General features: G+C 37.3%; 1 protein-coding gene across 4 annotated transcripts in view; it reads left to right on the forward strand.

Annotated features, from left to right (window-relative positions):
* SYT1 (synaptotagmin 1) overlaps positions 1–13,260 on the forward strand; it is a 327,942-nt gene that overhangs the window by 238,056 nt on the left and 76,626 nt on the right. For all 4 annotated transcript variants that reach the window (XM_021528113.3, XM_021528116.3, XM_021528115.3 and 1 more), the window contains one exon: positions 3,398–3,582. In XM_021528113.3, the coding sequence (XP_021383788.1) occupies positions 3,398–3,582 (185 nt within the window). The remainder of the gene's footprint in view (positions 1–3,397; positions 3,583–13,260) is intronic.

Consider the following 13,260-nt stretch of genomic DNA (forward strand, 5'->3'; position numbering starts at 1 on the left):
GTAGAATCACCAAATCACTTAGACATTCATGACAGCTTCTTCAAAATAAGTATTCTGTATTTTCCCAGAGGAGTAGAACAAAGAAAATAGCAGTGAAACACCAGAAAGTTTACACACATATTAATTATCCTTAAACCAATAGCTTTTGCTTGGTCGGGTAGGTAAGTATTGCTTGTTTCAAAGCACCCCCTTGTGCAGGCAGTCGGTAAGACAAGTTGTACAAGAAGCTTCTGGCTCCCTGACACCATTGATCTGCATGGGTCATGATTTGTATTTTCCAAGTCACCCACCCTGCAGCATCTGCCACGGAGGTCTTTTGTTCAGTGGTTCATGTCCAGAGACCTCCTGTGTTTTCAAGCTGCTGAGCCTGGTCAAACTGGTACAACGTGGATCGAGGTAATCTTCAAACTGTAGGTTCCTACTGTTGTCCACTGGTAAAATATAATTCTTTGAAAATCTGGCATAAGCATGGGTAAAGTCCAACTGAAATCAATCAATATGGATCTTCAGTATGAGCTGCTTCATAAAAAGAAATGTCGTACACTGTTGATAAGATTTTTATAGATACTAGTCACAGTTGGTAAACAGCAGCCCAAAAAAAAAGGCTGCAGATTTGAGTCTTCCAAATTAACTAGTGACTTCAGTCTGTCCACCTGGAGATGACTTTATAGAAAAGTAGCTTTTGAACCCTTATCTTTTTCCAAATTTAAGGCTCCTCTGGCAGCATCATAAATTGGGGAGCACAAGTAGAAAAAACCTCAAAGTCTTTAGTAATTCTGGAAAACTTTGTCAATGTTATGTAAAATGTAAAATTATTAACATTTTAAAATATTTGTATCATGCTTTTGAAAGAAAACAAACATCTCTTCAAAGCCAGTGATAACTGTATCCTGTTTTAAATCTATTGTCTTAAACCTGTCTTAAATCTATTATTTACATCCATTGACTGGGCAGTCTCTGTTGATAACAATGTTCAAATGAGCCATTTCTTTGACAGAGATAGTACACTTCTCTTGGTAAAAATAATCTATTCCTTTTTGATTTTGAATTTTGCAGTGGTTTTGTAAATGTCCAAATTTTGTACTGCCTCAATTTTTTTACTTTAGTGCTTATGCTTTATTTAATAAAAAAAGGAAGCATATTTTTTCTGAAGAGATAAGTAAGGAATTCTGCTCAACTCTAGGTGTCCCAAATATTAACTCAATGATCATTTAATTGCATCATGAGAGCTATTGAAATTAAAATTGAAATTAAATTAGAAACAGATGAGAGCAGACAACACATTGTAAAAAAGAAGCTGAGGTATCTGCAAGTGTTTGAAATGTTCCCCAAGGTACCCTACATTGTTTATGCTTCAGAGAACCAAGGCAGCAGTGCCAGAATACCACCTGATACAACACTTTCAGCACAAAGGCACTAGAATTCATTACCTACACAAGCTTTTTCATTTGCAGGATGCATATGTGTTTGTCCTATTAATGCCTACATTTCTGGTCTCCTCAACCCATTGATTCTTACAGTTTACCTGCACTTGATGTGTTCCTCTTCTCTTACCTCACTGAGTGGCATCCTGCTGCCATATTGTTTCTTCTTCCCATATTCATGCTTCAGGCACTGCTGACAAATCAGTGAAACAAAAAGCTTATAAATTTGAGCACATAATTAATTTCCTTTTGTCATAATTCCTGTGGATTTTCTTAGATACAGTGTTATGTAAATGCTGTTTCAGACTAAGTACATGCGAAGTTTAGAATTTGAGTAGAGCACATAGTTCTTGTGAAAGATGAAGGTTTAAATTTCTGAGTGCTGAGTGAAAAAAATGTAGAAGAGTCAGTTGTGCTACTAAATGGTACTACACCAGACTGGAAGACAAAAATACATATTAATGCATGAAATACAGGTTTTAAGTTGTGATAAGTGCAGCTCTAATGCAACTTTAACGGCAGAATTGCTGCTGCTGACTTCATAAAATACATTCCATAAACAGCTGTTAATCTGTTCACCATTTGTGTCTTAGCATTGATTTGTTTAGTAATCAGTTCTCATTTGTTCTACATATGGTACAGCTTTCCTTTTATAGCAGCTGCATTTAATGAACAATTGGAGGCTCAAAAATATTACAGAAATATTTAACTATTCTCCTACATTTTTATCTGTCATTAGGATTCTTTGAATAAAAGTTAGAAAAGAAGTTCATTAAATATAGAGTAAAGAAGGTGTAGATGCTCTGTGATCTTCCTGAATTGGTAATTTGTAGTGGAAGTTCTGGTCACTAGGCTTTTCACTCCTCTTAGCTCCTTTAGGCAATTAATTTTCTCTGTTTATACTGTCCATTCCCTTTTGTGATTCACTGACGTCAACATGTCAAATTTGATTCACTTTTTGGCTTTGCTCTGTAGCTCTGTATCATATTAGAGACCTTTAGGTAATGTACTGAGTATCTTGCAGACCAACTGAGTGCATTTCAAGATTTTTAGAAAATGACAGTTTGCAAGATTAAAAATTTTGTCAGGTGTTCTGCATAAATGTGGGAATCAGTAGTCATTAAAGCTGATTTGGGTGAAGATCATTGCCTTCTGGAGTACTTGTGTTTAAGTGTCATCTTAATTGCTTTTTTCCAAAAATTCTGATCTTTAACAAGAATATTTTGTGCTAGTAAGTGTTCTCTTATTTATTCATGCTTCAGCCATGTCCTGCAGCCTGAACTTAATGAAAAAATGTAACACAATCTTTTGTTTATAGGAGAGTATAGGTGAGAATACAGCTGTGTGCTGAAACTTTGCTAGTGTTAAGGGCATGATGCCAGACAGGGCAAATGCTCATGGATTGGACAGCCCTCTGTCCTTGGTCAGTCTTCACTGGTGACCTTGACCTGCAGCTATTGCGAGGAATCTGCGAATCTGTCAAGTGCAGCAGTGGGCAGAGGAAAAGGGCTGTTCATTAGAACTGACTGCTTGGATCAGACGCCATTCCAGAAAAGGGAAATTTCCAGTCAGTTCCACCCGATTCAGCCACAATGCCAGGTGGGTTGGGGAGATGATAAAAGAAAGAAACAAGTAATTGCTTAAATGTGCCGAGCATTTTACAGATTGCACAGTGTAAATATTTTGGATATACTCTTTTCAGATGGTGGATGAATCAAAATAGCTGCAGGTGAGCTTGATATGTGTCACCAGGCTTGTATATAGATAGATGTGTTAAATTTGCTTTGTATGGGCAAATTCTCAGTTGGGAGGAATATATAAATAATGACAGGATATTTTAGAAAGGATCTTAGGTATTTCTGCAAGGCATTTTCATTGAAAAAGGCTTAGCTGTGAGAGAAATGCACTTGTTTCTAATTTTAACCCTACTAACAGTTTACCATCTTTTTGTTGTGTGTCTTTTTCTCTTCCAGTGCCACCTTGGGCCTTAATAGCCATAGCCATAGTTGCAGTCCTATTAATCCTCACCTGCTGCTTTTGTCTCTGTAAGAAATGCTTGTTCAAAAAGAAGAACAAGAAGAAGGGAAAGGAGAAGGGAGGGAAGAATGCTATTAACATGAAAGATGTTAAAGATTTAGGGAAAAGCATGAAAGACCAGGTAAAGTACCTCTCTGTTTCTTGAACTTTTGGGTTGCATTTGAAGGTTTCTGTTCGATGTGTCTAGAAAAAGCTGTGCTTGTTGTCTCAGTAGTGGCTCTGTGAAGAGTGGACTGATTGACAGCATCCTCTCAGTGGTATCACAAGGGATGAACCTGGGTGTGGCATCACTGATGAAGCAGCCAGCCAATTTCCCTGCTCTGCTAAAAACACATGAGCAGGCATATAGGGACTCATCCTTAAGGGGCGAATTTATCAAGAGTATCCTGCTTTCTTCAAAAATGGAGTAGCTGTGTGTGTACTTTTTTTCAAGACCAGTGTTTATGTATCTTTATATATCTTACTAGCAGTATTCTGAGATTATATGATAAAGAAAAGTAGTTGTGAACTCTAAATTTCTTTTTACACATAAGTTCACCTGAGAAAGAAATAATAGAATAGAGGAAAAAATGAGAGTCAGAAGCAAGGGGAAATAATGAAAAAGGAAAACCACAGGGACATTCAATTCAGTGATGTTTGGAGAATTCATTCTGTTCTAGAGAGGAGAAGACTAAACATAACAGGCTGTACTTGGAGCTGCAAGTCAACTGAGTAACTTGGAGAAGATTAATATAATGCCCTTTGAGAGGAGCATAATTTTGATAAGGACAGAAAAGCTTGTCTTTCAGATCTACTTGGTGGAAGAGAAGCAGAGGTTGCAGGGCTTAATACTAAGGGCCAAAGACTCCACTAATACCTTCCTGATAAAAAACAAAGCTTTTTATTAATGGGATTTTATACTGCTCTTCCTGGAGCAAACTGTTTGGAATAAGCAGCAGAATGAGGAAATAAACATGAAGTATCTATTTTTCCTCAAAACTCAGAGATTTCCTAAGCTAAGAAGACAAAGGGCTAGATTTTTCAAAAAGGAAGGACTAAAGAAATTTAGAGAATTGCTTTGCAAACCCTCATAAGTAGAAGCAAATAACTTTAAAGATATTGCACAGTCAAGTCTGTGTTCCCAAAACTTTTGGGGAAGTTGAGCTAGAGCAGCACAGGAGCAATTACCCAGTCAAAAAGAGAGAATAAAAGCATTAAGGAGATTATTCCAGAAGTTGGGATCTAGCATGGAAGAAAGCTGAGCTGAAGGCAGGTTGATCAGAAATACAAGTCAGAGGTGGGAACCCGAGAACTAGGGCCAGCTGGTCAAGGACAAGATCCAAAAAGAGAATCTTAAGGCACAGTAGCTAAAGAGACACATGGCCCAGTCCAGAACAAGTGGTGAAATGGCACTGCTCAGTGACAGAACAGCCATCAGTGATTGGCTCATCAGCCAATCTTAAGAGTCCTGGAACAGGTCAGCATGCTTTTCCAGACACATAGAATGTAGAAGGGGAAGAGCAAGAGCACTCCATCAGGAAGTGAGGTGAGGGTGAGGAAGCCTTACAAATCTGATGACAGCTGCCATAGATCACATGAGAGGAGTCAGAAAGGAGCACAAAGAAGGGGGGGAAATAATGGTTAAGTGTAGAGCTATCCAAGCTATTTCAGTTTCAGTGACAAGAGAGACAAAGAGACAAGAGGACAAAGAGCAAATGCTGGAGGACCCTTACATCCCCATTGCAAGTGGAGTGCTTTAGATACTGCACTAGTGCACAATTTCAACTTTGGTTCCTCCTGGAGATAAAGTGTGTGCCACACTGGTGTACTGGAGTGTGTGGCACCAACACAAGACAAATTCACACCTGAGAAAAACATCCTCAGTATACAAAATCACTAATGTAGATGGAAGTATTCCAAGGTTAGACAGATTAGTGAGAATGAGCTCAAGAAACATCATAGCAGAAATTTTGAGTTCTCCCTTGAAGAGGATATTATGCTGCTGTTTTTTTCTCCGTATGATGAATGTGAAGCAAACTCCTTCTCTTAAAGCACTTTGATTTAGCATTCATCCCTGTATTTGATTTATAGACTTTTTTCTGAGGTATTAATATTAAGAAATTGTGAGATAATTCCCCTTCAATGTATGGAAAATCAGGTCATCACTTGTTGGCATATCCTAGGCTACAGTAAACTAGCTCTCCCATTGAACACAGAATAATTTGGAAGAACTGCTTTGATTATGCTGATGGAAAAATTTCTGGAGAACTTTGTTATGTCCTGCTAATGATAACAAAACTAATACTTTGTCATAGGATAAATAATGTGCAATTTTTTTATTGATATTTATGTGGAATTTGTTCCATATTATGTAAGGCCTTTGTTGTATTTACAATGTATTATTAAGTGTTTTTAATTATATTCATTAGGACCTGGATAAATGACCATGGATTCTTAGAAAACAAGTATTTGAAATGCAAAACTACGTTATTTTATTAATATTGACCTCCATTTGTGTCTTTTTAATAGGAAAATTTGATAAAAAACTAAATCCTGCATCTTTTGTCTACAAAAAGAACTAAAACTTTGAAATGTTGCACAGATAGGTATTTTAAGATGATTCCATTCAAAATACTTAGTATCATCATTAAAACCTACATTTGCCTAGATATTTTGGGATTTAACTATCATGTTTTGTTTTGCCCAGTTAAACCTAAGGAGGGTAGATTCACAGTTGATTTAAATGTCAGACCTTTAATAAGTAGATCACCACTCTCCAGCTACCTCTCCTCACTGTCTGGGATTTCAAACCCAGGCTGAAAGGTTCTTAAATTAGCACCTTAAATTCATTGCTAGCAGTCTGACAGTGTACAGATTTTAAGTCCTTGGCATTCAGTAGCTTTTGCCAACTTGATTCCTAATGCAACATTTTGGCTGTCATTTTTTTCTGTATGATACAATTTTTATTCTAACAGTTAATCTTGACTTACCAGTGTAGGTTTTAATATACCTAGCTGAACTCAAGGCAATGCTAAATGTAGCGTACCTCAGTTAAGAGAATTGAAACATTTTAGAGGCTCTGGCATAAAACATAAAGGGGAATAATAAGAATGCCTTTTAGCGCTTCAGAGAAGCAAATTGTTAAAAAAGTACTTGAAGAGTAAGATGTAAATCTAATGCCATTATAAAGGGCAACATATAGTACTCATGTTGTCAAAAACTGAAAAACCTGCTTCAGTCATTGTTAGGCCTGAACCTGTAAGTGGTAATTACTTCTGCCTTCAGCTAAAAGTGATAATAGCAGTTGCTAGTCGCATGGCATCTTGCAGGATCCTGGTTCCCTAGGCATATGAAGTTGGAAGACAGTGCTACAGTGCAATTTGTGTAAAGAGCTCCTGGAAATAAAATTTTTAAAATTTTATCTTAGTCTCGATTTTTTTTTTTTTTTTTTTTTTTTTTTTTTTTTTTTTTTGAGGAGGAGGAGAACTTCTAAGCTACTTTTATTTATGCCTATCCATGCTAAATCATTATAGAGCCATGCAACTTGGCATAGTTGAAGATTTTGAAATAGAGTCACAGTCAGCTGAAAAGTCACACATTGATAGCTAAATATTACAGAAAGGGGGATAAATTTTTTCTCTCTTTTAGGATATTTGTGCTTCAAAATATCCACTTCCCTAAACACAATTCAAAAGAGAAATTGTATTTATATGAAGATTATCAAAATATGTAGCTGAAGTAGAATGGGAGATGAGTTGAAAATAAGGTTAGGTTTTCAGTCTTGACACCCATTTCCATTGCAGACAAGGCTTACTTTTTCAAGTTGAGTATACAGCTCTACCAAAGGCCACTGGGAGGATTAGATTCCTTCTAGGGAAGGCAGAATTGTTAATGAATGTACACATGTAAAAAAGGTCATTTCTCCATGTTTTCTACTAATGTTTTTGTGTGGATGTTTTAATTTTTATTTCTTCCTCCTATGTCCTCCTTGTCAATGTTGTGTCTCATGACTGTTCTGGATTGTCACTTGCGGTAGGTTTATTTTGCTATTTGGACGCACCTAGACTTAAGCTCTCATGCATAGTCTCCTGACAGCTCTGTCTCCTTAGCAGAGATGGACATGTAGTAGCTTTGATATACACATCAAGAGGCTGAACTAAATTGATTGGGTATTTTTTGGTTGGATATATATTTGGGTGAAGCTGGAGGAGGGCAGAAGAAAAGAGGTTGTCATTCTTTCTGTTAAAATATTAAGTTAAAATATTAAGTCAAACTGTACCAGAAAGCTCAAGTTTAAAATTGATGGGCACATAAAAATAACTTGCTAATTATATTTCCTTTTTGTACAAATGTCACTATATCAAAAGTAGGCAGAAAAAATGTGTATTTTTAATGTCTTACTTTCTAAGTGTTGCTAAATTGACTGCTACATCATGAAACTTGCTGTGAGCTCATACATCATCTCAGTACAGTGCTGAGTCATTAAATTCTTAGTGTTCCATACCAAAGTTTAAGTGGTCTTAGTACAGATTTCTGTTGGTGCAACCTAGTGACAACTGGCATTAGTGTTTTTGTGATATTTTCCCATCATGGTTTTCATCTTCCTAACTTTCAATCTCTGTTAATGCCCCTGGTTGGCTCCCACTACTTTTTTTCTTTGAGGGGGCAAAAAAAAAGGCCCTGAAGACTGTTTCAGAGATGTGTAATAGCTTCAGATTTATTATGTCTGGATTTAATGCTTTGGTTCAGCAAAATTCTTGATTAAGCTCAGCCTTGGGCTAAGAAAAGGAATAAATGTAATCATTCATGAACAGCACCACTGAGACCTTACTAAGATTTAGCCCTGTTACTTGGAGAATAATTGTTGTGGTCTGAACATTTTATGAGGTCACAAAGCATTTGTAGAAAAGGAGATTTAATAATTTCATCAGGCTAAAACACTGTAACTAGTAAAGAATTTTCTGCTTACAATGTGTGTGTTAGATGAAAGAGGAGATTTGGTATTGGATGTATGTACTAGAGCCTGGAGTATATGGGTAGTATATTCTTGGCTCTGCTTCTGACCTACTGTGTCCTTCAGTCAGCCACTTGACTTCTCTGTACATTTGTTTTTCCTTTACGTAGGTCTTCCTTGTACATTGCGATTATGTACTAACTTAATCAGAATATTCTGATTAATGTTCCTCTCTGAATAGCAGGTGTTATAAAGTGACATGACAGTGAGAGCTGCAATTGCACCTAGCCGAACTTCAACACACGGTGGTTTTCTTAGACTGATTCACCTTATGATTCTAGCTGTTGATCATCCAACACCCTTACTTTCATATAGACAAAATAATGAAGGAACAAGATTTTTAGTGTTAGGTGCCCTGAAATATTCCAAAGTAGAATGCTTTGACCTGGCAGCATGAAGACAATAGTCCAAATGAAGTCAGGATAATCCACACTGACATCTAGAGAGCCTGGATTTCATTTGAAGCAACTTAAGCCTTTATTACCAGAAAAAAATCCAAGAGGATCTTTCTGAGGGACAGGAGCTCTGTTGCTGGCAGTGGTCTTTTCTTCTGCAATATTTGGTTACATGCTTGTTTATTTTCCCAGTTGAATACCTAGAGAACAGTGAGGTGTTTATTCCACAATGCTACCTATCTCGATGTTAGCATGCCAGTTCCCATTTGTTGTCATCTTCTGCCCATGGTGGTGTGAATGCTCGCCATGGCTTATCCAAAAATGCATTGAGACACTCAGAAAGATGATGTGCTGCAGAGCCACTACAGTGGAGAGGATTAGTCAGAAACACTGGGGATGAGTCTTCATAGAAAACAAGCCCAGTGAGTTTACTGTGGCAGTCAAAATGGATTGACTGAGTCCTGCTTGTACATTCATTCAGTCTCATCATTGACCAGTTGTCCTGCTTTTTCACCTGCCTTAAAGACAACTGTGCAGTGTGCATAAAACTTCCTGAAAAATGTGAATAACATGTTTATGAAGATAAAATGTTACAGATGTGTGTTTGTGTTCTGCAAATAGGCTTTCTGTAAAACTCTTTTGAAATTTAGATTTATATTAGACTTCAGAAGCCTGAAAATATGGAAGCAATAGCTGTGAGACACACGACTGGACTTATTTGCATTCCTGTCTCTTCCTCTCAGTCACTCCCAAAAAAAGATAGGACCCTGCTTTGCATGCTTCCTGAGTTTGTTTTCCTCCTTTGTTAAGCTATGTTTTTCTGTAAAGTAATTTGTTACTTCTATTGTAACCTACTGTACTGTTAGGGGGACATGAAGATGCATATACTACTAATTCTTTTACATGTTGTGTTTTCTATATTGAAGGTCTTACCAGTGGAAGCTTAAATTTTCAAGGATGTTTTTTGCATTTTCTTGATTAACAGACCAAATTTGAGTTCTTTATTCAAGACCAGATTCTGCAAGTTCCTAATGAGTGGCATTTAGGAAGTATGCAATTAATCCTTAAATTAAATTACTTGAATCAGACTCTCAAGACATTTACCTATATCCACAGACTGTACAGAGAGCTAGACTCCTACACTATGTCTGAAATTAGTGGGTATGCATAATCTACAAGAACAGCAGTTCATATTAATGAGGTGTATGTTTTTAAAAAAATAAAATAAAGGTTATTTACTCTTTACAAATTGATAAATAGTAAATATGAATAGCAGACAGCCTTCAAATATGAGATTATCAGGTACTTCATAAAGTCCTTTTAGAAGATGCTTAGACGATTAACTTAATCTCTTTTTATGGAACTAAGCCAGTAGAACAGGTCTGTGCCAATAATCAAAGTCCATAATCAAAGTGGCACTCAGTAAATCATGTCTGGGTATATTTAGGTTAATTTTCAGTATCAAATACACATAGTCCTAATTATATAGTATGACAGATTTTCCAGACACAAATAAATGTAATACACTGAGTGATCCTCCCAGGTCAAGGAGCCAGCTCTGTCCCAAAGCATGCTTCCATCTGGCCCACTGCCATTCATTTGGGGAGGATGAAGAACAATTGATGGAGCAGCATGCACTGGCCAAGCAGCCTGAAGCTGCCTCCCACTCACAGCCTGCTGCTCAGTGCAGGCGAGTGCTGCCTGCCATATGGCAGGTGGGGCAGAGCGCAGCAGCGTGCATGCTTGCAGGAGTGCCTGCTACTTTTAGTTCACACTCATGGGCTCCACTTTCAAAGCAGAACCTGACCCATGGAATGAACTTCCAAAATAGGCTCCCAGGTCTGAGATAAGCTCCATCTTTTTTCAGCCTATAAACACTAGCTATAGGTTTTATAAAATATCAAAAACAGATTGATTTGTGAGCTTAACAGCTCCAACTCAAATGAATGTATTCATATTTTACACTGAATACCTGCAGCATTTTCTGTATTTTTCTTTCTGGTTGCACCAGATTAAGTTGGTATTTTAGTACCCAAACAATTCAGGAAACACTTAAGCTGAATGTGATGACCTCATGTCATAGAACTCCTAGAGAAAGAAAACCTTTTGAATAATCCAACAAAGACCATTTAAAAACTGGATAAGAAGCAAGGGAGTAATCAAGCAAGTCCAGGCATTGCATGCTGAACCCAGCAGGGTTTTTCTCATTGTGTGCATCAGTGTGGCCCACTGCTGGCATGTGAGGCCAACATTCTTACAGCAGTTATGGCAAAGTAGATTTCACAATGACCAAAGCCTGGTCTAGCCACTGGAAACCCAGGCGCAACATGCTCTTTAAATTAATTCATGGAGAGAAAGCAGATGCTTAATGAATGAAACATTGCCTTTCCTTCTGAGGGACTGTGATAGAGAGCATGTTACAATTGCAGGCTTGTCTGCTTTGTGATAGGGAACCAGATGGGAACTTTTAAAGGCTTTTGTTTTCCCTTGGGTTAAAAATTGGCCAGATCAGAATTACGGTGTTCTTGAATGGGAAAAATAATTATGAGATGTGTACCACCATTAGTGGAAAAACAGTCATTTCTAGTTGTGGAGGAAAAATTGCCTTTCCAATAAATTCATTGTTGGACATGGCACAGAACATTCTTGCTACAAAATCTTACTGTTTTCTTTTTCCAGCTCACCATGCATTGCAGAAGCCTGAGGACTGGGCATCATTCAAACATTAAAACAATATTCCCTTCACCACTCCAAAAGAAATGATGGAGGGGCAGGTGGAGATGGAAATCAGTACAGCAGCATGCACCATGCAGCAAACAAACTTACAGGCTTCAGTCAGTGTTCTGTTTTGCTTCCCTCCTTCTTGCTTAATGGTAACTGTGTCCTTAAAAGTGAGACTGTAGGCCATCCCATAAGCAGAAGGAACCCTAAAAATTCTGTTAATGAAAGCATTTCTTTATATACAAAAATGAAAGACACTTTGCATTTTAAATGGTTTGCAACATAAACTAGTCATTAACAAGACTCAGTCATGATTGTGGCCTCTGCCTCTCAGTACACAGGCAAGCAAGTACACTTGCTCCACCAGCAGCTTTGTTACATGAGTCTCCTACCACTTTGCTGTCCTGAAGCTTCTGCACACCTGGAATCTGAAGGCAGTCAGCAGAGCAACAGCCCTTGCAGACTCTTGTCATTTTCTACACATAGTTTGGGGAGGGATTAAAGTAAAGTTGTTTAAAGCCCCAGAATTTCTTTTGTGGTTCATGGTTGATAGTAGTGGGGCAAGCCTAGTGACAAGGTGCTTTTGATGGAGCTGAGCTAAAAGCAAGGGGTGTTTGCAATGTCAGGATGCAGTGTAACTGGAGAGAGGCTTTTGTCAGCTAGGGGAATGAGAGGGAGAAAAAACCCAAGAAGTATAAAAACCCACTACAGGGTGTGGAGTTTCAAAAGAATTGGAAATCAGACATTAACAACTCAGGAGAAAAGAGAAGCCTGCAAAACCACTCAAAATAACATTATGGAAGTGAAGATGCAACCAGCAGATTGAACAGTGGATCTCAAATTGCTGTAATTTAGCTCTTTTTGTTGTAAGAACCACTGCAGAGTAGTAGTTCTGATTTCAGTAGACACAGATGTATCACCTTGAAATGTTTGTACTGGATTAACACTTTCTTGGTACATTCCTACACCTGCTTACATATAAGCCTATTTTTCAGATATTTATACACATTTGAGAGGACGTAATATTTTACTGTTGTGTGTCTCTGTATATATAATGCAGAAATAAATAAACTGAGTACAATTCATGGTCATCTCAAATTAGAAAAGTTAATTTCAGTCTCCATCACAATGCAATTTTGCATTTCCATGTTGCATATTTCAGAGAAAAAAAACATTTTAAATGTCATCAAGTTAAAGAAAATTCTAGAGAAGGCAGGGCTTACATTCCTCTGCATCCAAATCCAATCTTTCTGGTTACAGTTGCAAAGGCTTGATGAAAAAAACTTGCTTATAATTAAAAATGTTTAATTTTTTAATAAAACAAATAAAATATAGATGCTTATTTTAATTGATTGTAGCAATGCAACAGTAAGATTCAATACAGTGTGATGCAGTATACTATAAATTAAGGGTTGTAGTAGTATTGCATTACATACTGATCTTTCAGAGAATCTCAATACAAAATCAAAATCCCTGTGGGGTGTTTCAAGTACTATGAACCAACCAATTCTTCTTCCTCTTTGGAATTCAGCAGCTAAATCAAACATGAGAAATTTCGGTGCTTCTTTTGATTCAGATTCTTCCTGAAGCATTAGCCTCTAGTTTGAAAGGAAATTCCTCTCTTAACAGTAAAATCTATTATTTACAAGCTGCTGTAGAAATAATAATTTGTCTTTTTTTTCTTCCCCCC

This window comes from Lonchura striata, chromosome 5 (genome assembly GCF_046129695.1).
Source record: "Lonchura striata isolate bLonStr1 chromosome 5, bLonStr1.mat, whole genome shotgun sequence".
NCBI classification, from domain to species: domain Eukaryota; kingdom Metazoa; phylum Chordata; class Aves; order Passeriformes; family Estrildidae; genus Lonchura; species Lonchura striata.